This window comes from Cynocephalus volans, chromosome 8 (assembly GCF_027409185.1).
Source record: "Cynocephalus volans isolate mCynVol1 chromosome 8, mCynVol1.pri, whole genome shotgun sequence".
Lineage (NCBI taxonomy): Eukaryota > Metazoa > Chordata > Mammalia > Dermoptera > Cynocephalidae > Cynocephalus > Cynocephalus volans.
This window is the reverse complement of record NC_084467.1, coordinates 141,480,807-141,508,587: the sequence shown is the minus strand read 5'-3', so window position 1 is coordinate 141,508,587 and position 27,781 is coordinate 141,480,807. Positions and strand designations below refer to the sequence as shown.

Genomic DNA, 27,781 nt, shown 5'->3' with positions numbered 1-27,781 from the left:
AAAATCATATGATTATCTCTGCAAATTTGTAAAAGGACTTTAAAAAAAATCAACACCTATTCCTGATTTTTCAAAACCACACAGAATAAAACTAAAACAGATATTAAAACACACTATAAAGCCACTACAATTAAAACTATGGGGTAATGACACAGGGATAGATGGGAGACCAGTGGAACAGAATAGAAAGTACAGAAATTAGTATATGATAAAGGTGGCACCTCAACTCATTGGGGTGAAGAGACTTTCAGAAAAGATGTTGAGACAACTGGATAGCTAGTTGGAAAAAAGATAAAATTGGATGCATACCTCACACCACACACAGCAATAATTCCAAGAAGATAAGAAGTCTACATGAAAAACTAAAATAAAAACATACAAGCAGTTACAGAAAACAGGAGTAAATTTCTTTATAATCTGGGTAGTTAAAAGGATTTCTAACTATGATTCAAAATCCAGATGCAATAAAAGAAAAGATTCATAAATATGACTGCTTAAAAATTTAACTATCAGTTTGTATGGCAGAAAAAAACACTGTAAGCAAAGGCACAAAACAAACTGAGAGAAAATATTTGCAGACTATACAAGGCTAATTTCCCTAATTAGTAAAGTATTCTTAGAAAAAGAGAAAAATAGCTAAAAATTTGATAGAAAAGTGAGCAAAAGACAAGAGCAAACAATTTACAAGAAAAAGATAAAAATAGCTCATATCAAAAGATGCTCAAATTCAGCTGTGATAAAAGAGAAGCAAATTAAAACTACATTGAGGTACCGTTTCTTACCTATCAGATTGACAAAAATTCTAAAGCTAGACTGTACCCTCTCTTGGAAAGGATTCCTGAAAATGGGCACTGTCATACATTGCTGGTGGAGTGCCAAATGGAATAATCCTACGAAAGGTAAACTGACATAAACCTAACATAATGACATCTGCATTTTTCTTTTGACCCAAAATTCCACTTCCAGAATTTTCCCTGAATGTCAGTCTCCACGTAACTTTTTTAAAATGCACGGCGTTATTCAGTGTGGTATTAATTGTAATAGCAAAATATTGGAAACAACCTAAATGCTCATCCATGAAAGACCAGTTAAATAAACATCACTGATTGGGCTACACAGCTGTAAAAACAATAAGAACAATCTCTGTGAGCTAATATGGAGTGATTTCCAGGATAAGTGAATAAATGAGTTGCAAGAAATATATCCAATGCTACCTTTAAAAAAGGGGGGGGGGGACTACATCTTTAAAAAAAAAATACAGAAAGGATAAACAAGAAACTAATGAAATTGGTAACCAACAGTAAGCATGTGAGAATGGGATGGAAGATACAGGGAAGAGGGTGAGACTTTTCTGAGTATCTCATTTATATAGTTTTGACTTTTGAAAAACATACTATTATTTTACATGTGCAAAAACTAAAATTAAGCCAAAAATTATAGGGAAAAAATTCTAATGTCAAATACAAACAGACACAAATGAAACTTATTACAAATGAAATTGATAACATAACCCCGTGGGAAAAAAAGAATGAACCCAAGTAACTTTTGAACGTAGGACACTGACTATACTTGTACATACTCAGTGGGATACTTTTTAAGGACAAAAATAACTTCAAAAAAATCTTAAATTTCATTCTGTGGATTTTTTTTGTTAGTAGTTATATTGTAAAACTTTGTAAACTATATTGTGTGTATGAGGGGTCTTCAAAAAGCTCATGGTAATATTATTTTCATTAGTTTCAATAAATTTTTTGATTTCCTGCTTGATTTCTTCTTGGACCCATATGTCATTAAGTAGAATGCTGTTTAATTTCCATGTGTTTGTATAGTTTCCAGAATTTCATTTGTTATTGATTTCTAGTTTTAATCCATTATGGTCTGAGAAAATACATGGGATAATTCCAATTTTTTTTGAATTTTTTGAGACTTGATTGGTGACCTAATATGTGATCTATCCTGTAGAATGATCCATGTGCTGATGAGAAGAATGAATATTCTGAGGTTGGTGGATGGAATGTTCTGTAGATATCTGCCAAGTCCAATTGTTCTATAGTACTGTTTAGATCTTGTGTTTCTCTGCTGATTCTTTGCCTAGATGAAAGAATTGTCCATTATTGACAGTGGGGTGTTCAGGTCCCCTGCTATTATAGTATTAGTGTCTATTTCCTTCTTTAGTTCTAATAGAGTTTGTTTTATAAATCTGGCTGCTCCAACATTGGGTGCATACATATTTATGATTGTTATGTCTTCTTGATGGATCAGTCCTTTTATCATTATGTAGTGTCCCTCATTGTCTCTTTTTATGGTTTTTGGTTTAAAGTCTACTTTGTCAGATATAAGAATAGCTACTCCAGCTCATTTTTCTTTTCTGTTTGCATGGTAAATCTTTTTCCATCCTTTCACTCTTAGTCTATTTGAGTCTTTATGGGTGAGGTGGGTCTCTTGAAGGCACCATGTACTTGGGTCCTCCTTTTTAATCCAGTCAGCCAGTCTGTGTCTTTTGATTGGGGAATTTAAGCATTTTACATTAAGAGTTGTTACTGAAAAGTGTTGATTTATTCCTAGCATTTTATTGATTGTTGTTTGGTTGTCTTAGGTGTCTTTTGTTCCTTGCTTTCTGATTTACTGTTTGTTTTCTGTGTTTGTCGGTTCCTTAGGTTGTAGATAGGGTTTTTGTTTGTTTGTTTTCTCTTCATGAATGCCATTTTTATTATACTAGTGGGTTTAGATTTTTAATGGGTTTTTATGGCAGTGGTAATTATTTTTCAGGAACCAAACCCAGTACTCCCTTGAGAATTTCTTGTAAGGGTGGTCGTGTGGCAGTGAACTCCTGCAGTTTATGTTTGAGTTAACCAAGGATGTGAAAAATCTCTATAATGAGAACTACAAACCACTGCTGAGAGAAATTAGAGAGGATACAAGAGGATGGAAAGATATCCCATGCTCTTGGATTGGAAGAATCAACATAGTGAAAATGTCCATACTACCGAAAGTGATATACAAATTTAATGCAATCCCCATCAAAATCCCAATGACATTTTTCTCAGAAATGGAAAGAACTATCCAGACATTTATACGGAATAACAAAAGACCACACATAGCCAAAGCAACGCTGAGCAAAAAAAATAAAGCTGGAGGCATAACACTACCTGACTTTAAACTATACTTCAAAGCTATAATAACCAAAACAGTATGGTACTGGCATAAAAACAGACACACTGATCAACGGAATAAAATAGAAAATCCAGAAATCAACCCGCACAGCTACAGCCATCTGATCTTTGACAAAGGCACCAAGCCTATACACTGGGGAAGAGACTGCCTCTTTAGCAAATGGTGCTGGGAGAACTGGATATCAATATGCAGAAGAATGAAACTAGACCCATACCTTTCGCCATACACTAAAGTCAACTCAAAATGGATTAAAGAATTAAACATACACCCTGAAACAATAAAACTTCTTAAAGAAAACATAGGAGAGACACTTCAGGAAATAGGACTGGACACAGACTTCATGAATACGACTCCAAAAGCACGGGCAACCAAAGGAAAAATAAACAAATGGGATTTTAGCAAACTAAAGAGCTTCTGCCCAGCAAAAGAAACAATTAACAGAGTTAAAAGACAACCAAGAGAGTGGGAGAAAATATTTGCAAAATATACATCTGACAAAGGATTAATATCCAGAATATACAAGGAACTCCAACAACTTTAAAAGAAAAAAACAAGCAACCCAATTAAAAAATGGGCAAAAGAGCTAAGTAGGCATTTCTCTAAGGAAGATATACAAATGGCCAACAGACATATGAAAAAATGCTCAACATCACTCAGCATCCGGCAAATGCAAATCAAAATGACACTGAGATCCATCTCACCCCAGTTAGGATGGCTAAAATCCAAAAGACTCTGAACGATAAATGCTGGCGAGGTTGCGGAGAAAAAGGAACTCTCATACATTGTTGGTGGGACTGCAAAATGCTGCAGCCTCTATGGAAAATGGTATGGAGATTCCTTAAACAATTGCAGATAGATCTACCATACGACCCAGCCATCCCACTGTTGGGAATATACCCAGAGGAATGGAAATCATCAAGTCGAAGGCATACCTGTTCCCCAATGTTCATCGCAGCACTCTTTACAATAGCCAAGAGTTGGAACCAGCCCAAATGTCCATCATCAGATGAGTGGATACGGAAAATGTAGTACATCTACACAATGGAATACTACTCAGCTATAAAAACGAATGAAATACTGCCATTTGCAACAACATGGATGGACCTTGAGAGAATTATATTAAGTGAAACAAGTCAGGCACAGAAAGAGAAATACCACATGTTCTCACTTATTGGTGGGAGCTAAAAATTAATATATAAATTCACACACACACACACACACAGACACACACACACATACACACAAAAACCGGGCTGGGGGGGAAGAAGATATAACAACCACAATTACTTGAAGTTGATACAACAAGCAAACAGAGGGGACATTGGTGGTGGGGGTGGGAGGGAGGCGGGAGGGAGGTTTTGGTGAGGGGCAACAATAATCAGCCACAATGTATATCGACAAAATAAAATTTTTTTAAAAAATTAAATAAATAAATAAATAAATAAATTTTGCTCCAGATCTTGGTTTCTAAATACCATTTCCCAATAAAAGGAACCAGAGCTCCTTGAAGAAATGGCTAATCCCAGGTTTGGAGTAGGGAAGACATAAGATTATTCAGAAATATCCTATTGTTCCATAGACTAAGGAAGTGCTCAAAGACTGAAGGAAACAGGAAGACACAAAAGCCAGCTTGAAGGGGCTCTCATTGGCCAAATAGGAGTCAATTTGAGCATCAAAAAGGGTAAACAATAATGGACTGTCATATACTGAATAAAAGTAATTTATGAGTTCATAGTGATATTAAAACAAAAAAAGGTAGGGGAAGGGGAGATACTTCTTTACAGAAGAATGACATCTAATAAATGTAAAATGAATGATAGACTTATAAAAGTCACTACCTTTGAATCACCAATATAAGAACTGATTCAGGCAAAATCATTAATGGTTGTTAAACCATTGAGTAAAAGGTTCTTGGCAAACAGGATATTTAGAGTCTCATAATATCACCCCACAGATTACTTATTAATTGCAACAAAGACCTTGCAACAAAGTCTGGCAGACACCATCTTAACCAAGCTATCAAACTTAACATCACCAATCACCAAATTGATAAAATGACATAAAGTATTTTCCGATGTGATACCCTGAGAACACAATATTAATTATGCAGTATTCTTGCCAAAAATGTTTAACTTGAATATAATCAAGAGAAAAGGACCAGACAAATCCAAATTATTAGACAAATCATAAAACAACTGGCAAACTACTGAAAAATGTCAATAACATGAAGACAAAAAATGCTGAAGGAACCATCCTAGATTAAACGATGACTAAATATAATGCGTGGTCTTTCCTTTGATCCTGGTGTAGAGGCCATTATTAGAACTACTGGGAAAATTTGAGTCTCAACTCTGTGTTAGAAAATATTGTACCAACATTAAACTTCTTGAAGGTGGTAATGGCGTGGAGGTTATGTAGGAGAATGTTTTGCTCTTAGGAGAATAACCTGAAATATTTAGAGAGGGCTGAACTGTCATGATGTTTGCAACTTGCTTGCACAAGTTCAGCATTAAATGAAAGAAACTAAAAAAGGAAGGAAGGAAGGAAGGAAGGAAGGAAGGAAGGAAGGAAGGAAGGAAGGAAGGAAGGAAGGAAGGAAGGAAAGAGTCATGGAAAGATAGAGGTGTTTGAGACCCTTAAAAGAGTAAAAATGCTTAGATTTTATTGGCAATTCAGCTGTTCCTTCAGGGAGGGAAAGCTGCTGAGATTATCAGCAGCAGGGACCCCTGAGAGCACGAACTTGGCCTTGACAGGAGTAAATGAAGAGACATGAACAGCAGTACTTCCTCCATATCTGGCATTGTCAGCAAATGGGATTTGATTCAACCCAATCCATAACGGCTTTTGTTCTTCTTTTTTTTTTTTTTTTTTCAAGACACAGACCCAAGCTGGGTTTTATTGAAATGCCAGGAGCAGGCACATGTCAAGGTAGCTCAGGAAGGGAGGAAGGTGGTGCAGGTTGTGTGAGGTGGCAGGAGTGGCAGGCCCCAAGTCCATGACTCTGGCATCCCCTCTCTGCCAGGAGATGTGTGGGCACAACTATGTCCCCACAAAATGCATGCTCAGGCCTGCATGGCCCCTGCCCCCTGGACTATTGAGGCTCCAAGGAGAGGAACTGGAAGCACTAAGTTTTCTCCCTTGAGGGAGGGAGGAAAGAAGGGGAGAATGCAGGAAATGGGGAGGTAGAGCTGGGGATGAGGGTGGCCAAGGAAGGCGCTCCTTCTCCTCTTGGGTGTCTGTACCCGACCTGTGGTCCTGGGCAGTGGAGGGGAGCAGCACTGAAGAGGGAGGCGGAGGGCCCGGCCCTCAGCGAGCCAGAGCCCCCAGCCTGTGGGGGCTTGAGTCAGCCCTAAATAGAGGGCAAAAGTTCCAGGACATCAAAGACGCAGGCGGTTCCCAAGTGACCTAGTCCTCAAAGCTGGGGGACTTGCCTTCCTGGGACAAGGAGGAGAAAGACAGGAGGATCCATCCCCAGTAAGGGGGCGGGGGGGCAGAGCAGAGGATGATCTCCCCCACTTGGTCTCACTAGGTCAGTTCCACATTGTTGGCGCGGTCCAGCACACGGGAGCCACGGGCACTGCCCCCCAGCTGGAAACGGCTCTCATAGAGAGTGGGGCAGAGATGCCAGCGGTTGGCCCGGTAGATGCCCAGGTAGGTGTAGGCATCAGGCTTGTAGGTAAGCAAGCACTTAATGCCTGCTGCACGGATGGCTGAATCTGCCTCCAGTACACCTAAGCGGTCCGTGAAGTCATCCGTGTAAACACAGATGACCTGGCGCCCACCCTCTTTGGCCCAGGGGCTCACCTTGGCCACCTAAAGCCGGCCCTCAACCACGGCCCGGGCAATGCCAGCCCAGGCGTGGTCCAGCTTGAAGCCAGGTGCCAGGTGCATTAGCCACTTGCCCGAGAGCACGTGGTGAGTGATGGCCAGTTGGCGCAGGGTACCTGGTGTGATGGGCCGCCCACTGGTCTGCAGAGCCTCCCAGGCTGCCTGCAGACCCTGCACGTCGCCCGAGTTGGGGATGTAACCCTGCCCATAGGCTGCGATCCAGCCCACAGGCTCAGAGTTGGGTGAACCCGGGTCCCCATAGCGAGTAACTTGGGATGGTGGGTACTTGGCCAACCAGGAATCCAGCTCAGTGGCAGGCGTGGTGCGGGCATCAAACACCAGCCAAGGGTCCATGTCGGCTGCCATGGCCTCCGCAGCCAGATGCTCAGCAGTGAAGCCATCCTCACGGCCGCCTGGAGAGTCCTCCTCCTCCAGCTCCTCACCTGGCTCCATCCTGCTCCGGCCTTCGTTGCGTTCGGCGCCGGCCCAGCCCCGGGCCCGGCTCCGCTCCTGCCGGGGATCCGCGCCGCTGCCTTCGCGCCCCGTCCCCGCCACGGCCGCCGCCGCAGCTGCCATCTTCGCTTTTGTTCTTCTTACATAAAGTTTTGGACATCACTGCTGCTCCAAAAGTAACAATTAAATCTTTAAGGGAGAAAATGTTCAGGAATGTTCAAGAGAAAAAAATAAATTGTTAAACAAAGCAAAGTGGAAATCCACATAGACAGAGAACAAACTTCTGTCCAACAGCAAGTAACTTGACACTGTAACTTAAGTCATAAGGTACAGAAAAATAGGGGATAGAGGTGTGTGACTAATATTTGAAGATCTTATTTTGTAAAATAGGTATTTGAATTAAAACTAGCCTTATTAAAAACATTATTCAAAAACTAGAGGGGATAACAATAACCAAATGGATCTACTTTCAAGTCTCTTCCTGAAATTGGATGAGAACCAGCTTCTCTCTTCACAACAAGGTCTAGGAGGGAGGGAGACCCACAGGCCCACCTGGCTATTCCGATACCTGGCGAGAGAGAGGTGATGTATGAAGCTGACAGGGAGCACCTTAGGACAAAGAAAGGGTAAAAAGGAGCACTGAGCAACTCCAGGAGGTGGGAAAGTGGTCCGGAAAGCAGCGTGAAAGAGGGCCACAGGCTCCATCGGGCTTGCGATTGTGCAGAGCAGCACAGCATGTCAGCGAAAATCACATCCATTGTGACACACAGCCACAAGCCACCAACATGCAGTAATAGCCATAAAGAGCACTATGAGAGGCAAACCACTGACCCCATGATAGTTCTGAAGCACACATAGAGCAATTCCTGAAACTGAGAATCAGACTTAAGGCACCATATTCTTCACTCATGTATTACAAGTAAGAGTAAATATAAACGAAACAAAAAAACCTCCTTGACTACAATGTCAGCTAAAAGTTACGAGAATTCTATGTTACTCCTACATTTTTTAGAAATAGTGTAGGAGAACTTACATAGCATCGACTTCTTTCCTTCATTGTTGTTTCTTCGACAGGACTTAAAATTCTCCTAATCCTTCTGACAAAGTGTGTCTTATTGTACGAGGCACATTTTCCTGGTATACAGATTAAGCAGCTCCAAAACTTGCCTAAGCATCCACTTCTGACAAACATCCTTACAAATTAGCTGCTTGGAGTTTGCAGAGATACGTGTCTAATTAACTAGAGAAGCACAGACTAAAATACTCTCTTTATTGAGTTAAACAAATTTCTACACAGTTACTATGCCCCGTTGTTAAGATTCGTTTTGTTCTCAGGCTCCCGAGGAAATGAACAAATCCTCCAGCTGTGGGGGGAGGGAGGCGCATCCCCACCGGTCTCTGATGTGCAAGACCATCTCTCCTGCACCTGCCCCAGAGGAAGAAGAGTGCAGCGCCCCCCCCCAGCCCACTGCGGGAGGCTGGCACCCCCCACTGAAGACGAAACTGCCTGATCGCTCCTTTCCCCTTGCAAAGGGCAAACACACAGAAATCCACTTCTAACTGCTGCCTTTTAATCCTTCTGACAAACATGTGTTTCCGTTTGAATACATAATAACGAAAACATGTGGGCTCTGGGCTGTTCAGAGGGTTGGAGAGAGAGACAGCAAAGGCCCAGATGCAAGCTCTCTGGAGGAAACATGAGGCTCGTGTTAAGAGCTCTATTTTCAGAGCCCTGTATAACAATGCAACAGGGAGGTGCTTGTCCTGCACAAGATTCCACAAGCAACTAACTGCACAGAAAAACCTCTACAGCTGAGGTGGATTTTTCCATCGTGCTAGGAAACCGAGAACCCAGAATGTGTGAACCCCTTTGGAGAAGCTGGGGCACCCTGGCCCTTCTGTCAGCCTGAAAGCTCCTTCCAGTCTTGGTGGAACATGAGTCTTGGGTCTGTCCTTTTTCCAATCAGACCAGGAAAGGAGCCCAGAAAGGTAAAAGACCTATAGCTAATGGATTCCCTGAAGAAAACAAATGATGTGAACAGACAGCTGGACACTGGGAGAGGTGACCTGCAAGTGATTTAGTCACTAATCAAACCGGAAAATCACTCTTTCTGAAAACACAGGCATGGTGCTGTGGTCTGGATGACTCTCCCCAAAACTCATATCTTGAAACTTAATCGTCAATATGACAGTATTAAGAGGTGGGGCCTTTAGGAGGTGATTAAGTCATGAGGGTGGAGCTTTCAAGGATGGGATTAGTGACCTTATAAAGAGGTTCAAGGCAGTGCCCTACCCGCTCGGGTCCCTTCTGCTATTTGAGGACGCAGTAACAAGGCTCCATCTATGGAGTGAAGACCAAGCTGTCACCAGACACCAAGTCTGCTCGCACTTTGATCTCGGACTTCCCAGCCTCTAAATCTGTGAGAAACAAATTTCTATTGCTTATAAACTACCCAGGCGAAAGTGTTTTGTTATAGCGGCTCAGACAGGCTAAGGCACATGCGCTGGCTGGGAGACCCTGCTCCTGGGAGGTGAAGACCATTCCACCCTTGCTCAGTTCTCCCAACCACGGTGGATTCACACTTAACTCCGCTCCCTCTCTCTTTCCAGTCTCTCTGGTTCAGGCTAAGAGTATAAGAAGAGCTCAGCTTTTGAGCTATATTTACTTTTCTTTGAAGGTCATGTTGGGACAATGACTTACCTTCACCTCTAAAGAGCACCAGTACCTTCCAGCCACTAAGAGGTCTTCCTCTTCCTCCTTTAGAGGGGCTTTGGCCCTGATACAACTTCAGTGCTCATAGTTGTTCCCCCCTCTGGCCATCAGTTCTTGCTTGCTTTCTTTAGAGCTAGTAACTGAAATGGAAGAGCTGGTAGAAACTGGTGCAATATCCACCGTGGCCTCGGAAGAAAGTGTGGCCATTTCTCACCCTAACACTGCCCATGTGCTTTCCTTCTGATTCTGCTTCTAGTTCCTATTTCCCCTTTATCCTCTTATCTAGTTGTGCAAGTTAGCAAAGGCCCATGAGTCTTGGATTCAAAAGCAAATTAGGACAAAGGTAAACACATACTGGAAATGTGATCAACAGCATGTGCAGGGATCTCATTGGCCAATGAAGTTCTGAGTTAAAAGATGCATTGTCACCGTTGCGTGGAAGCACATAGAGCAGACCAATAAATAAACATGTCCGTAGGATGACATAGCTTACTGCTTAGCTGTGGACCAAAAAAAAAAAAAAAAAACTTGAGATTAATCTGGCAATGCCTAAATACACTGACATTTCTCTGTGTCCCAGAGGTCAGTTTTCATTCTGAAGACTTGACTCTTAAACTCATAGCCAACTTGAAATAATTAGAACTGGCTCGTTTATTTTTACAAGTCCTGCTGAGGTTGTTAGGGCTAAACTCACATGGGTGAGTGTGGGGCCACTGGAACCATATTAAAGATACAAACTGAATCTCTCAGCAGATGGAACACAGATACTGAGAACATGGGACTCACGATCACTCCCGTTCAGGCTAAACCTCAAGGAATGTTCTCAGCTTCCCTGCACCCTGGAAAGTCTAGATCTCTAACACTATAGAACAACGGGACTGCAATCAGTGGGGCAAGAAGATGGTAACTTTGGGCAGCAATTGATCTTTGCTGTCTGAGAACCTGCAAAATTCATTCTCCAGAGGCTCAAGGGAAAGATGATGGAATGAATATCAAAGTTAGTCACCATCTGGATAATTATCACCATGACTAGTGAGTTGGCAAAAGTGGATTTTCCAACTCAAGGCTTTGAACACCAAACTACCCTCTTAAGTGCCTCTTGTTTTTATCCATCAAGGAGGACTTATTGGTGTCCAAAATAAAGAGCTCCACCTAAAAATAAAATTCCACTTGTGGAAGCAAGTAGTAAAGTTCATTTTAAAGGAAGGTCATGTCGTCAAGTCCCCTGACTTCTGTGTCTGTTCTCAGGGAAAGCCTCACCAGCAGCAGATCTGCCAAAGGAGAGATGCTCAACCACTGGGCAGAGTATACCAACGGGTTCCCGCTTCCTGGTTACCAGGTGGAGTTCTAGCTAAAGATCTGGAACCCATCTACCAGGTGGAAACTAGATATAGATGTGGTTTAAGGACACGGATGTGGATTGGGAGGCTGGAAATTTCTCCCAACAAACGCCTTTCTCTAGGTCCTACCAAGTCAGTTAGTTGCAATTCTTCCTAATGAACAAAGAAATCAGAAAAATTCACTTCTCGTGAAACCACCAAAATAAATGTTTATACTCCCTCAACATCTCTCCTCAGTATGCCCCGTTTCATCCCAGAAACAATCATAGACATGACATACCTGAAGCCTGGGTAAGTGATGTAGAAAGAAATATTTGATTCTGGAAATGCAAGCAACCAGCCAATTTCATTCCTAAAGGGCAGGATTTTTCCCTAATGGTAAAATTCACCGATGGACCAGTTCACAGTTCATTCAAAAGCCTATTACCGTCTTATTAAAATTGAGATGAACTTAATTAAACATATTACAAAGGAGCCATTTCTTGATACTTTCAATTCTCAGCTTTATTTTTCTTCTCTTTGTGTTAAGAACCTCTCAACTTTTATGTCATGCACTATCCCATTCTGAGCTAAGTTAGGCATTATTTTTATATCCCCTGTTATGTAAAAGAAGGCCGAGGATGAAAGGTTATGACTTGCTCAAGTCATGCATATTGTAGGTGCTATGGATTGGATGTCCCCCCCAAACTCACTGAAGCTTGAGCCCCACTGTGACAGTGTTAAGAGGTTGGGAAATCCTACTATGGTAATTGAAAGATGGGGCCTTGAAGAGGTGCTTAGGTTGTGAGGACTATGCCCTAGTGAGTGGATTCATCTACTGATGGTTTAATGGTGGTCATGCCTGTGGTTCTGATGGCTTTAAAAGCAGAGCACACGAGAAGCTCTCTCTTGCTCCGCCACCTGCCATGTGAGACCCTGCGTTGCTGTGTAGAGTCATCACCAACAAGGCCCTTGTCAGATGTGTTCCCTGGACTTTGGGCTTCCTAGCCTCTGAAACTGTAAGTAATATTGTTTCTCTACAAATGACTCAATTTCAGGTACTTCTGTTATAAGCAACAGAAACAGACTGATACAGTAGGTGTTGGAGCCTGGACTTTTCCTTCAGGCCTTCTGACCCCCCAAACACAGTCTCCCTCACCACGCTTGCCCCGCAGAGAGAGGAAGCCCGGGAAGCACGTGTCAGATTGGTAGGACTTCTCTACCTTGTCAAGGGTATTAATCAACATGACCAATATGATCACCTCAGAATGAACGGATGTAAATGTCCGAGCAGGAAACAAAACAAGGAAAGTGGGAAGATTCCTCAATCTCCTGTAAGCTTTGCTTAGGTTTACTTCAGCATAATTTTCCTTGGAGTTAAAACCCTTGGCATTCTATGAAAATATCAACAGCAGTGTCTGAGACAAGACAAATATGTTTCTCATTTGTCTAAGTACATTTTTTCCTGTTTTTTTCTCCTCCGTCTCTTGTATATTCTTCTTCCCACTTCTTTTCACCCACTTTTAATTTCCCCTTTTCTCGTTCTTACCAGATTTTCCAATTCCATTAAGATCTTTATTTTGTGGATATGCTCTGAAGACGTACAGTTACCAGTTAAATGTTCCTCCCTGGTCAAGAACGGAAGCTCGATACTAAAGAGGACACAGCAGGACCCAGGAAGACTTTCTCCAGGAGCCCTGAACCTCTCCAAACTCCTAATGCCTCAGGTTAGATTAGACACCCCATACCTGTAATGATTCGTCAATACCTGCTCCTACTTAGAGCATTGCACTTGCTCAGGTATTATAATTAACTATTTCTTTCTCCATTACCAGCCTCTCTTCCCTGAGAACAGGGACTGTCCCACTACCTAAAGAGTTTACCATACAAAATAGGCACTTGTCATGGGTTTGATGAATGAATGAATGAACAATTTCAGGGGGACTTTTTCCAACCCCAATGCCTACAAGGCTGAGCACAGATAACATGAAGCAGTGACATGGGCCGTGGATGAGCCACCAGTGAGAGAAGAGGACTGTTAAGAATGGGCACAGGCAGGCCCTGTCTGATTGTTGCCATGCTGAAATGTGTGCCCAGAAATGCTACATTTTCCAATTATTTCAAGAGAAGCCAGCTATCAGGGTTGTAGAGATTAAAAGTCTATTTATAACCTACAAAAACTTTTAGGGTGAAATGCCATGAAAATATTCCAAATTGGCAGGTTCTCTCTAGAAAGCATGGACCCAACACAAAGACCACATTATTTCAGCTCTTAACAGCGAAGGCCCATCCATCTACACCTGCTCAGGGCACATAGTTCAGTAATTAAATGTTTCAGATATGGCTGGAAGAATAGCAATCATATCACTTCCCTGCTTTCGCAAGCACAGAAAGCATTTCTGATGAGACAGGGAGGACAAACACGCACAGGTTCAGCAATAATTCTCTCAACCAGTCTAATATTGATAGAATTGGAGAAAAGTAATGCGGGCACCATGGAATGAGTTTAAGTGTACACCTCCCACAAGTACCACATATACCTTCTCTGTCCCTCTGGATTTGCCTATTCTGTACCTTTCATATAAATGGAATCATTCGTTTGTGGCCTTTCATTCCTGGTTTCTCTCAGACAGCATAATGTTCTCAAGGTTCATCCATGTTATAGCATGTATCAGTATTTCACTTCTTTTTATGCCTAAATAATATTCCATTGTATGGATATACCACATTTTGTTGTCCACTTATCAGTTAATGGACATTTTGGTGTTTTCACTCTTCAATTATTATAAAAAATGCTGCTGTGAACACTCACAGACAAGTTTTTGTGCGGACATATATTTTCATTTCCCTTGAGTATTACTGCCGAAATTTTAAATACTATGGAAAAAGAAGAAAATATCTTTTTATTTTATTCTTTACCATTTATGGAGAACTGACTGTGTTCCAGGCACTAAGCTGGACACTTCTGTAATCTTTAACATAATTATCAAGTAGATACTATTATCTACATTTTATAGATGAGGAATCTGAGGCTCAGAGACTCTCTCCCAAAGCTTGTTCTCTTTTCACTTGTACTTCATTCCTGATATATAATTTTCTTAATTTTTGAAATTCTCAGTTTTCTGTTCCAATGCAGCAGAGAGGGATTCTTTATGAATATCTTGATTGGACATGACACGGGTAGATGCAAGGACCCCTGTTTGTGAGCATGCAAGAACAGTCAGGTCTTGGCAGAGTTGCTGGGCAGCAAAGCTGGAACAGGACAAGGATGAGCAAACCTTGAGGAGAAGCCCAGCACTCCCTAAGGGTCAGACTGGATGGATGCCACCATGTAAACAGCTGGTCCTCAAGCCTGGCAGGGCAATGCTACGGCAAAACGTGGAATCTATGAAGCATGAGGTCATGGTAAGCTGGAGCCAGTGTGACCACAGAGAAAGTCACAGCCCAAGGACTGCACTTGCTAAATGAAGCAATCCCCGACAGGGAGGGCCTCACCACCAGGAGCTGCTCTGTGTGAGGAGAACTGGCTGAACCACAGTGACAATGGAAAGGCAAAGCAGTCCCTCAGATCAAGGGTCAGGAGAGAATTAAAGGAAGTGTCCGTGCTTTGAGCAGAGAGGTTTGCTTTGATTTGCTCCTTTCTGGAAACAACTGCAGGAAAAAATAACAGTAAATATTTTAGTTACCCATTGATCCTGAGTTACCTGACACTACTATTTAACCAACTATGTCCTAATCAAATAAAAAGCATAAAGTCAGGAGATACGCTCTTCTATCAACTAGCTTTATAACTTTAATGAGTTTACATGAACTCTCTGTGCCTTGTTTTTTCCATCTGTATAGTGGGTCAATAATATCTGCTGTGTCTGCCTAGCTCAGTGGGTTACTGTGAGGGGCCAAGAGCATGTGAAGGAGCTTTCATGAACACTTTCCTTGAAAGTTGGCCTTTCTCTGGCTGTCCCCAATACACACACCCCCTCATATAAGAAATAACAGCCTGCTGAATCAGTTCTTAAGACACAGTTGACAAAGTTCAACACACGCACTTAAGGCAAACAAACCAGAATTAACACAGTTTACCTTTAAAAAAAAAAATAATATATATATATATATATATATATATACACACATGCCCATTTAAACACAGAGAAAATGAAAGACTAGTACAGCAAAGACTGCTGGTTATCTCGATATCAGTTCTCCTCTTCTTGCCTGGTAATAAAATATTTACTGAGTCTATGACCACCCAGTTTCAAGTGCAGACGGTGAGCTCCTTGACAGCAGGGATATTAGTCTGTTATGTTCGTTCCTCCATCCCTAGCACTTCACAGTGCCTGGCAGGTAATATGTGCTCAACAAATATTTGTTGAGTGGTTCCTTTCTTATCAAATAAGGACTATGAAAACACCTGCACAGTCTCTCAGTTGGACAGATGCCGGCTACACACCTCTGTGCACCTACTATGTGCCAGGAATCATGGCACCTCTGGAAAACAACACCTTGTCACTGATGTTAAGGTGCACACAGTTTCTCATAGTTGAATGGGAAATACAAGTGCATAAATAAATAACTGTAATTCTGTGTGATGTCAACAATGGTATTCATATGACAAGGTCTCCAAGCGCTAGAGAGCAAGGAACAGCTGGAAAGGGGTGTGGGGGTCAGGGGAGGAGGGAGCTAGGGAGGTTTCTGGAAGAATGAGAAGTCTGAACTAGGATTTGAAGAATGAGTAGGTATTTAGGGGGAGGGGAAGGTAGAAAGAAGAATAATCCAGAAGGAGGAGCAACATGTGTGGAGGCAGAGGTTATAAAAGAGTGTGACGTGTTTGTGGAACTCCATGTACATCTGTTGGGCTAGGAGGTTGGTCAAGGGGGTGAGGTGGCTGTGGAAGGCCTGGGGGACGCCGCTGTCAGGGATGGGTAGGTACGGGAAGCAGGGAAGAGGTGTGCCCCACTTCCCCAGGACTCTAGCATCGTGTCCTGCTTGAGAAAATAAACTGGTGAATAATTCTCTGAAATAATGTATTTTCCCAGATTGTGATAGGTATTGGCTTTAGCACTAATTTATTCTTTGAATTCCTCAAAGGAAATGCTGAAAATACATATGGAGTACTGGCCTACTTTATTCCATTATCACACACAGCTGCCACATAGGCTGGGTTTTCTGGGCAAGGTGTGATTTCCAACATCCCGACCCATTTTCTTCATAACTGTATTTGTACCTCTACCTTACAGCTAGATAGCAGGATAAGTTCTAGTGTCCTACAGCACTGCAGGGTGTCTGTAGTCAATTGTTTATTATGTATTTTCAAATAACTAGAAGAGAGTATATTGAATATTCCCAACACAAAGAAATGATAAATGTTTGAGGTGATGGATATGCGAATTACCCGGATTTGAGTATTACGCATTGTATACATGAATCAAAATACCACACTCTACCCCACAGATTTAAAAAACACTGTGTCTGGTACATAGTAAACACTTAGCATGTGCTTGTGGGATGGCTAAGTGAACAGATAAATGTTTCCATAAATTAATGACAAAATGAAAATATGGTGACTGTATTCAAAAGAAGCAACAAATCTATACCAGAATAATACTAACCCCATATAAAGCATTTTAATTTTTTAAAAGCCCCTAAATTTTTTCTTGCTACAGTGCTTGTTTCTTCACTGAAAAAGCTGGACTAGAAACATGAACAGAAAGAAAAAGCACCCAATTTGCGAACCAAACTAAAGACTGTTTTCCCAGAGAGTCACCCAGAATGAGAACTTGGCTCTGGCTAATGAAAAACTTCAGTCCAGTTCATCGCTGTTACCAAGTACCTGTTGCCCTGGCTCCAGTAACAACACGCCCAGCCAGCTCAGGAGGAAAAGGGAAAATATTTGTCTTGAATCTACCTGCTTTGAAAAGTTTTAAGTCTGGTTTTCCCATATCACTTCACTTGTGGTTTTTTTACATGGTGGGGCCAGGTGGGAAGACCACTGTCTGGCAGGTGTTAGACACCTGTTCATATCCTATACTCATGCCCATGTGCAAGTTGAAGAAATATTTTTGAGGAGTTTTGAGTTATTTTAGTTGTGGTGTCCAGGCAAACTGGAGACTATTCTGATGGTATTTTTGTTTTTCCATCTCTACTGTGGAAAACTACTAGCAGAGGGAAGGAACACCGTGTGCTTCAACATGTCCAGGGTCCGTGTGGCTTTGTAACATGCTCCTGGGGAGGGGTGCATGCACAAATACAGTCTAGACACACTTCGCTACTGCAGTTACTACTCACTGTAGTAGCTCTGCAGAGAAGGAGGTGGCCAGAGCAAACCTCAGCTGAGCGCGCACTCGCAGCCAGGCACCAGACTATCCTCTGTCACATCTCACTTAATCCTCAAGACAACCATACGAGGCAGTGTGCTTACTATCCCTCTTATACAGATGAGGAAAATGAGGTCCTGAGAGGTGACAGCGTGCCCGGCGTCTCAGAAGCAGTAGGAGTTAGAGTCAGCCTTGAATCACACAGGTGCACTCACATGACTGCCCCATCAACCACTATGCCAAGGGTCTTATTTTGAAACTGTACTTTGGAGTGAGGTTTAAAACAAAAGGAGACATTTTAAAGAGGGTAGAAGGTAAATTGTAATTCTGTGTTCACAGTGCTGGGTCTGTCAACAGGCTTTATGTTATCAGCAATATTGCCATTGCCACAGGGCACTGAAGTTACTTTAGAGCTCCCATGGGTCACTGGCTGTCTTCATGTCTCAGGAACAAACAGTCAACCAAGAGCTCATAATTTAGAATAATGTTGTAAGAGCAAATGGCACTATTGACTGCTCTGTTGTTTCTCAAAACTTTCCCTTAACTTGGTTATTTCCTTTCACACAGATAAGTTTAAGGACCTTTGCCCTTGCTGTGAATGGAGAAATGGGATTTAGAGAAAGGATGTCCGAGATGCTAGCTTTTTAAAAGACTGCTCTAGAGTTCATCTGATGACTTTGGCAGGTTGGACAAGGATCCTGGGCCCTAGACTTCCAAGGTGCTGAAGACTTCTCTGACCTCCCCAAATGGGTGAGAAATCCCTGGTTATATGATCTTTTGGTACCATGTACTTCTTCTCTCTAGTATGTGTCAGAGTTGCAATTCTGCATTTATTTCTGTGGTATTGAATAACTTTCTTCTCCCCTCCTGGTCTGTAAGCTCCATGAGGGCAGGTGTATGTCTGTCTTTGCTCGTCACTGTATCCTCAAGGCCAGAACAGTGCTTGGCATCAGCACCAAATAAAGTGTTGCTAAGTGAATAACTGAATGCAAGAATGTTGTCCTTGGCCTTTTGTTTTTTATCACTAAATATTTAAAATGTGGATACTTCACCAGTGAGAATGTAACACAATCAGACAAGGTCGGTGAAATACCTTTTGGGGCACTCCCTTTCTGTTCCATAATCAGTACCTGGAAAGTTTGACTTTCATGTGGGCCCTGGAAACAAGCAGGAGTCAGATGCTGTTTGGTATTAAGTTGTTGAGAGGCTCTGGGGGAGCCCAGTAACCTGTCTGGGAGGAAGTGGGAAATGTGATCAGTTGCTCTGAAGGAATCACCAGGAGACATTTGACCAGGACAGAGCTCGAGCAGATGAAATGTGGTCGACGGTAAATATGGCAACAGGTGTGTCACGCTCCTTCCCGGCTTTCACTAGGGTATGTCCTTTGAGCCAAATTGGAAATCCAGTGAGAGGACTTGGCACCCATAGCTGTAAATAGAGTCCAGGCCCAGCCAATGCAGGGAGAAGGCTGAAACCTCCCTTTCAGACCCGCAAGAGGACCCCATGGCTCCCCAGGACCAAGCAGACCAAAGGAAGCTTTCACTGTTCTTCCTCCCAGCCCCAGGTCCAGCCACGTCTAAGGCGTGCTCTAGTCTTTAGCTGCCACCATGTTCTTCTGGAGGCACCATGAGAAGGAAGCCAACAGCGTCCAACATTCAACGTTCACCTCCCCAAATTTCCCAACTAGTTTTTCAATTGTCACAATAAATTATCTGATAACATGTCACTGGTGAAATTCTTATTTGCATTTCCACATGCTGATGTTTAGAGAGAGAATTAGGCATTACCAGAGCCAGATTCAAACTTACCGACCCACGGTTCTTTGCTAGAGGATCACAGCACAGCCTGAGAGAAGCCAACATTTTCATCAGGATTGTTATTTGTATGAAGACATAACAGAAGCCTTTTGGTGTAATGTAACACTCAAGATAAGGCTCTGGTAGAATGAATCACATGTATTTTCTCGTTTAATCCTTACAACATCGTAGGAAGTAGTTATTCTCCCCATTTTATGGATGAGAAAACAGTCACAAAGCTACTAAGTGGCAGACCCAGGACTCAAGCCTAATTAACCCAGAAACTAAAGGGGAATTTTCAAAAGCAATGGTTAAGGAGATTTCCTTGTGATAAGGTCTCAAAGGCAGTAATAACAAAATACTTGGCATAAAATCAAGAATCTTATATTTAGTCAGATTTTAAAAACTGAAAATAAAGTCAAGTGTATCTGACTTTAGACTGTCTATAGATGGATTCCATTATGTCTAGGAGGCTGTGTAGCGAAGTGACTTCTGTAATCCTTCAACTATTTAATCCCGGCTCAATTGCTTTACAACTTTAAGCCTTAGTTTTCTCATTTGTATTGTAAAGACTAGCACATAACCTATGGAAAGAATAAACTTATTAGAAAGAAACAAAATGGAGAAAAATAGTAACATGAGTACATAATATCAAGTCTTTTTTTGGAGTTTCCAAATTTATGTAGCAAGAAATTGCAAATATAAGTAGTTCATTAATAAAAGTAATATGGACTATCATTCAATAAAAGGCATTTGGACTTGTTTCAGTGGAAAAAATCTTCCAAACAAACAGAATTTTTAAAAATCTTATTTGCAAAAACGGTTTTTGAATCCCAAATCTATAGTGAACAATTCCAAATATATTTGTATATAGTCATGCCTTAACACAGATAAACAAAAATCTTAAATAGAACCTTAGCAAAGTAGAACATAACAAATGTGTTTAACTCAGTAAAGAAAAGTATCCACCTGAGCTGTCTGGGGGTGGTTGGGAGGGACAGGGAAATAAATCCCCGGGTGTCTTCACAGACTTCATTTTCAAGCAGGACATTCTGCGAGGGACAGGGACAGCTCAGCCTCAGGAAGCCAGAGCCACGACAGGCCAGCGAGGGCTCAAGCGCTTCTTACATTATTACCTTGCGTATTTGCTGCCAGGCGTGTTGTTTTGTTTGTTTGTTTGTTTTTGGTTTGACTTTTTCTAAGGAAAGCTTCTGGGTTTTCTTCCCAATTTTTCCATTTAATATCCCAATTTACTTAAAATATTCCACTGCCTGAGTACCTGTAACTGTATTGTCTTCATTTCTACTCTTTTAATTGTACTTTTATGGGGTGTTCTAATTTACCATCTCTCCTTATTCTGTTTATGAATCTTACATAAAAAAAAAAAGTACAGCCCTTTTTATCATGTTTTTAAACTCCTAACCTTTTACTCCTTATTTCTTGCCCTTAATTTTTAATCTCCAAGATAATATGTATGTTTTTAACTTTTCAAACTTATTGAGTGTTGTTCATTTTAACTCGTTTACCTGCATTATCTCATTAAACAAATCTTATGTTTATTTTATTTTAAATCTTCTAGTATTCTTTTTTAGCCCTCTTCTAACTGGTTTGACTCTCCAATACTTGATACACTGTCGGGCCCATGCGAGGCAGGCCATGAATATTAGAAATTCACAACTCTGCTCTGGACTACAGCAGTCTCAACTCAATCAGTGAGCCCCACGCTGGGGAAGAGGGCCACAGGCTCTCCCAAGCCTCAGGGACATGACTTGCTCTGCACCCTGTGCGTGTGATCCCTTGGGGATAACAAAAGAAAATCTGTATGATGAAGGGAATGCAGAAGCCGAAATTGATAATGTTCAGCAGCTGCTAGAAGCTGGATGCCCCTCTAATGATGAGGTGATTTAAAGATATAGGCAGTGACTGAGTTTCCGTGCTCAATAAAGAGACCCAAAAATCATGACTGACGAGGCAAAATGGAGTGAAAGCTCTATGAAGATGCAATGAGGTGACGTGGCTCAAAACATTGGACTCTGGAGCTCTCAAAAGGGAAGGACATTTTCTGCCAAGTTATCACTCCTTAGACAAAAGAAATGTTTTGACATCCCTGCAGGCTCCATGAATTAATTCTCCACCTCGAGAACAAAGGCCTGCCTGCCTCAAGGGGAGAACATGTCTTATCTGCCTTCGAATCTCAGTGCACTGGCCTTTTCTTTCTTTCTTTTTTTTTTTTTTTTGTCTTTTTCGTGACCGGCACTCAGCCAGTGAGCCCTGGTCATTCCTATATAGGATCCGAACCCGCGGAGTGCCAGTGAGCCCTGGTCATTCCTATATAGGATCCGAACCCGCGGCGGGAGCGTCGCAGCGCTCCCAGCGCCGCACTCTCCCGAGTGGGCCACGGGCTCGGCCCGCACTGGCCTTTTCTAAACATAGGGCAATGGCACTCACTGGAAAAGTCGGCAGTTCTCTCTCAAGTAGGAAATACCTGCTGAGAGAAACTGAAGGATGAGTTTGGACACACAGCAGGTGTCTGAGATCCTAACAAAGGAAAGACTATGCAGGCTGAAGGAGATGACCTATAACAGGTAAGGTGAACGTGCACTGCAGGTCAGGCAGTCAAAATATTAACTACCTAGGCTTGTTTACATTCTTGAGCTTTATTCTTGAAAGAATTTCAATAGTATAATGCCTGAATCAAGAAGGGGGACAGTACATATTACACGAATGAATGAATGGAGAAGTGAATAAATGAATTCATGGCGTGTGACAGTGGCAAGCAGCAGAAATATCTCTATAAAACAAGAGGTCTGGCCCCAGGTCCTCCATCAACCTAGTGTGGAATATGAAGCAAATAAATTTGCCTCTCAAATATATTTTCTGAAAAATGAAACTACCTTTTGCTTAACAGAGGTGTTGTGAAGATAAATAAAAAATTAAAAGATTCATTGGACAATATTACAGAAAGGTAAGACACTATATCAATGGTTATATTTCTTACTCTAAACTATATCATACAAAAATGTATACAACATGATTAGAATGATAAAAGAATCCATGTACAAGCCACCTCGCTTGAGCAGTGGATACCTTTGAGGTCCCCTGTGTACCTTCCCTAGTCACTCTTCCTCCCTGTCCACCAATAATCTCTAATATCAACTTTTGGTTATTAATTTCCTTGCTTTTCTTTATAGTTTTACCAGGAATGTAGGTAGCTTCAAACGAAGTATACTTTAGACTGCTTTTGAACTTTACATAGATTCCTACTACATGTATTTTCTGTGGCCTTGACATTGACTTTGAAATTCACACGTTGATGCTTGTATCTGCAGTTAATCAACTCACTGTCAATGCTGTAACAGTTCATTCTATTATTATACCATAATTTAGCGATTTATTTGACTATCAATGAACTTTCAGGCTGTTTTCAGAGTTTTGCTCTTGCAAATAATGCTGCTGTGACCTTTCTTGTATGTATCCCTTGAGGTATATGGAAAATAGTGTATTTAGGAGTGGAATTCCTGGGTCATAGGTCTGAGCATGTACAACATAACTAGGGAATGCCACATTGTTTTTAAAGTAATTGCAGCAATCTGTACTCCCAATCAGCAGTATATGCGACTGCTTGTTGTACATCTCCAGCAATATTTGTTGTCAGGCTTTAAAATTTTTGCCGGTATGGCTGGTAAAAAACAATGTCTCATTGTCATATTCATCTGTATCTCCTTATTACTGGTCAGGTGGGGGACACTCCACTTATTTATGGTTCTTTGTGTTTCCTCTTTTGTGAATACCTGTTTGTATTTTTTTGCTCATTTTTCTATTAAGTTCTTTGATTTTTCTTATTTATTAAAGGAGTTCTTTGTTAATTCGCAATATTATTCCTCCATCAGTTGCAGAATAATTTCTTTATGGATTGTTTTTCCACTATTTTTATGGTGTCTTTTGATAAAAGCCTCCCCCCCATCTAGTTGTTTTGCTTTAGGAATGACTTGGGTGTTTTTGGTTCTTTGCTCTTTCAGAAAAATCTTATAATCAGCTTCTCGGGGCTCATGAAAAATCCCCTTGGAATTTTAATCAGAATTGCATTAAATCTATAGATCAGCCTGGAGAGATTAACAATTTCACTGAGATTTCCTATCTATGAACATCTATGCTTCCCCATTGTATTAGTCCATTTATGTTCCTTATACCAAAGTACACAGAACTGGGTGATTTATAAAGAAAAATAACATTTACTGCTTACAGTTTCTGAGACTGAAAAGTTCAAAGTCCATCTGGTGGTGGTGACAGCAACCCAGGGGTCTCACATTGCATGCAAGATGGTAGAAGCAGAGAGAGCAGAGAGAGAGAAAGACAGACTCTCCTCTTTTAAAGCCCTCAGAACCACACCCCTGACCACCATTTTTAATCCATTGACTATTGCCCAGTCCTACAATCCAGTCACCTCTTTAAGGCTCCACCTTTCAATTAACATAATAGGATTTCCCACCCTCTTAACAGTCACAGTGGGGGCTAAGTTTCTAATACATAAAACTTAGAAGACAATTCAAGCCTCAGTGAGTTTTGGGTGGACTTAATTCAATCCTCTACACCCATTTATTTCAGTATTCTTTAATGCTTTTAATAGATAAAAAAAATTTTTCATAAAAGTGTTACCTACTTTTGTTAGATTTGTTTATATGTACCTTACATTTTCTGTTGCTATTACACATAGCTTTTAATAAATGGATTTTCTATTAGGTGGTGATAAACAGAAATGCAGTTGACTTTTATACGTGAATTTTGCTAAATTTTCTATCAATTCTTATTATTTACCTTTAAAGTCTATTGGGTTTTCTACACAATTATCTGGGAATAATAATTTATTTATTTTTTCCTTTCTAATCCTTAACTTTTTATTTCTTCTTTTACTCATATTGCTCAGGCAAGAATATCTAGAATAATGCAAAACAAAAGTGATGATAATTTCTCCTTTACCTTATTCGTAGTCTTAAAGGGAATGCCTTAGCATTTCACCATCAAGTGTGATATTTGCTACAGTCTGCTTTGGTGTTGGTTTTTCTTATTGTTTTATTTTGTTTTGTGAGTAGCATTCATTGGGTTGAGAAAATTTTCTTGCTTTCCTAGTCTGCTCAGAGTTTTATTTTGAATGATTGCTGACATGTAACAAACATTTTTTGCATCTATTGAAATGAAAATATGGCTTTTCTCCATTAGTTTGTTAATGTGATAAAATGCATTTATAGATTTTCTAATGTTGAACTAACTTTCCAGTCCTGGTATAAACCCAACTTGGACATAATGCAGTATCTTTTTGACATGTTGCTGGGTTCAGTTTGTAAGTACTTTGCCTAGGATTTTCTATGTACGTGGGTAAGATTACCCAGTTTTTCCCTTTCTTGTGTTGCCTTTGTTGGGTTTTGTATTAGGTTATATTAACCTTACAAAATAAATTGGAAAGTATTCCCTATTTTTTAATCACTCAATGTATTCATGATATTGAGATTATCTTTACACTAAATAGTTGGTAGGACTAATCTATAAAATCTTCTGGGCCTGATGGTTTCATGTTGGGAAGATTCTTTTTTTTTTTTTTTTCAATCATGGTAAAGCTATATTCTCAATTTCTGTTTAAGATCATTCTGAATAACCAATTTGAGATTTAAAAAATTTCAAAGTCTGAGCAAAATATTTCCAATACTTCATGAACAGAATAGTTTTGAGACAAATTAATTTTGTAAAAAATGGTTTATCAATTCCATTTTTGTATAAAACACATGGGAGGAAGGCTAGCCAATCAACACACAACTGTCACCACATGAAATGGTACTTTTATCAAACTTCGAGTCTAAGAACGTACAAATGTTTCTTTTATCATGTCTACAGTAATTGTCTATGCTTTTCCATTTAACTGTTTTAAAAAATTTCATATATCCCCATTATTTCTTCTGTCTCAGTTACAGTACAATGACGGGGAGGAAGAGGGTTGGTTAAAACAACCCTCTAAGCAGTTTTCTGCTGTCCCTTCTTTCCAATCAGAGATTTGTGGATGTGAGGGATCACACCACCCCCAGCTATGGTAGCCTTGATAAGGGAATCCAACTCTTCATCACCACGGATTGCAAGCTGCAGGTGACGTGGAGTGATACGCTTTACTTTGAGGTCCTTGGAAGCGTTACCTGCCAGCTCCAGCACCTCAGCAGTGAGGTTCTCCAGAACTGCAGCACTGTACACGGCAGCAGTGGCACCCACCCTTCCGTGGCTTGTGGTGCGAGTCTTCAAGTGTCTGTGGAGGCGGCCCACAGGAAACTAGCCCAGCTCTCTGTGAGCGAGACACAGCCTTAGCCTTGGCCTTCCCACTGTCCTTTCCAGCTTTGCCTCCAGCCATGGTATCGGCGCGGACTCTGCCTCCGCTCGGCCGCGCGCCCTCCCACTGCCGCCGCGCCGCCGCCGCAGCTCTTGCAGCACCGACCGCCGCCGCCACCGGAGCCGGACAATGCCCCGGGCCCGCCTCCGTGTTGGGAAGATTTTTAACTACTGACTATTTCATTAATGATAAGAGGAACATACAAGATTTCTCTTTCTTCATGAGTCAGACTTTTGTATGTTTTTCCCTCAGAACTTTTAATATTTTACCTAATTTTTCAATTTATTGGTATAAACTTATTCATAGCATTCCTATATTTTAAATATTAGTTGCATCATTATTTATATATTCTTTTTCATCTCATACTATTTGTATGATCATTCTTACCAGGATTTTATTGATTTTACTAATTTTTTCAGAGAATCATATTTTGGATAACTGATTCTCTCTAGTATCTTCGATTTCCATTTCATGAATTTCTATATGTATATTATCATCTTCCTCTCTCATGGGGTTTATTCCTGCTTTTCTTCCTGCAGTGTCTTCAGTTCACCACTTAGCTTATTTAGTAGTATCTAATCCCCAATGTCTTCTCAATTTCCATTATTATTTCTTCCTTGACCTTTGAGTTATTTATAGTTATGACTTTTATTTTCCAAATATATGGCAAATTTTGAGTTACCTTTTTGTTGTTGACTTTTATCTGGTTGTGATACATTCTGAGAATATGATATCATAATAATTCTTTTCAATTCTTTGAGTCTTGTTTTTTTTAACCTGAAAGTATTTAATATTTGTAAAACTTCCAAGTGCTCTGCAGTTGTGGTACTTTTTTATCAGTTTTTCCTTCCTGGACTGATTGACTGATTAAGAGCTTTTTCTGTCATTTCATTTTTTCCCCTTCAGTAGTTAATGGTTATTATAGAAATTATAATCTGCATTGAACTTGACAAAGTTTAAATTTAATAAACATTTTAACTTTGTCCAGATCAACACAGGGACCTTAGAATGATTTAATTCCAGTCACTCCATATCCCAAATAAAATGTTATTATTATACCATATTTTAGTTCTATCTTGATTTTTTAAACACTTATGTTAGACACTACTGTTATCAAAGCCAATAATTTAAGATTCACCCATTTGTTTAACATTTTCCTTATGCACCATTGCTTTCTGCAAAAGCTTTTTTAAAAAACCTTCTTTCTGGTATCATTTACCTTCTTCCTAAAGTGCATGCAGTTAGATGCTTCTTTAGTAACTACCTAGTGGTAGTAAATTATCTTGATTTTGGTTTGTCTGAAAATGTCTCCAGTTGATTCTCCTTGTTGAAAGGAAGTTTTTGCTAGGTATAGAATTCTAGAATGACAGTTTATTTCAGCACTTTAAAGATGTTATTCTGGCTTTGATTTTTGCTCTTGAAAAGTCAGCTGTACTATGTTGCACTTTTTTAGTGATCTATCCTTTCTCTTTGCTGTTTTAAAAGTCTCCTACTTTTTTAAAAAAAATATTTTTTAGTTTAAATTATGGTGTATAGAGTTGTGGATTTCTTTTTATTTATTCTGTTTGGGATTCACTGGAATCTGGATCTGAACATTTGTGTCTTTTACAGATTCTGCAAAATTGTCAGCCATATTCTGTCCAAATACTGCCTCTCGCTTATTCTCTTCAAAATCTACTTCTGGGAGACCTACACAGTTCACGAAGGCAGGAGAAGCCATGATGAGAGAAAGAAAGGATCGCGCCCACCATTTCGAGCCCCAGCCGCTTCAAGGCTGGAGCTAGTGAGTGCACGGAGCAAGAGCTGGCAGAAGCTGCAGC

At 40.7% G+C, this 27,781-nt stretch overlaps 1 protein-coding gene and 2 pseudogenes across 1 annotated transcript; all 3 read right to left on the bottom strand.

Annotated features, from left to right (window-relative positions):
* LOC134383417 (procollagen galactosyltransferase 2-like) overlaps window positions 1-27,781 on the bottom strand; it is a 306,240-nt pseudogene that overhangs the window by 249,163 nt on the left and 29,296 nt on the right.
* LOC134385042 (UPF0696 protein C11orf68-like) lies at window positions 6,700-7,578 on the bottom strand (annotated as a pseudogene).
* On the bottom strand, window positions 25,324-26,092 carry LOC134383727 (histone H2A.V-like). The gene is given in 2 exon segments (XM_063105066.1): window positions 25,324-25,904; window positions 25,906-26,092. Coding segments are annotated over 2 exon segments (384 nt in total). The 5' UTR covers window positions 25,983-26,092; the 3' UTR covers window positions 25,324-25,597.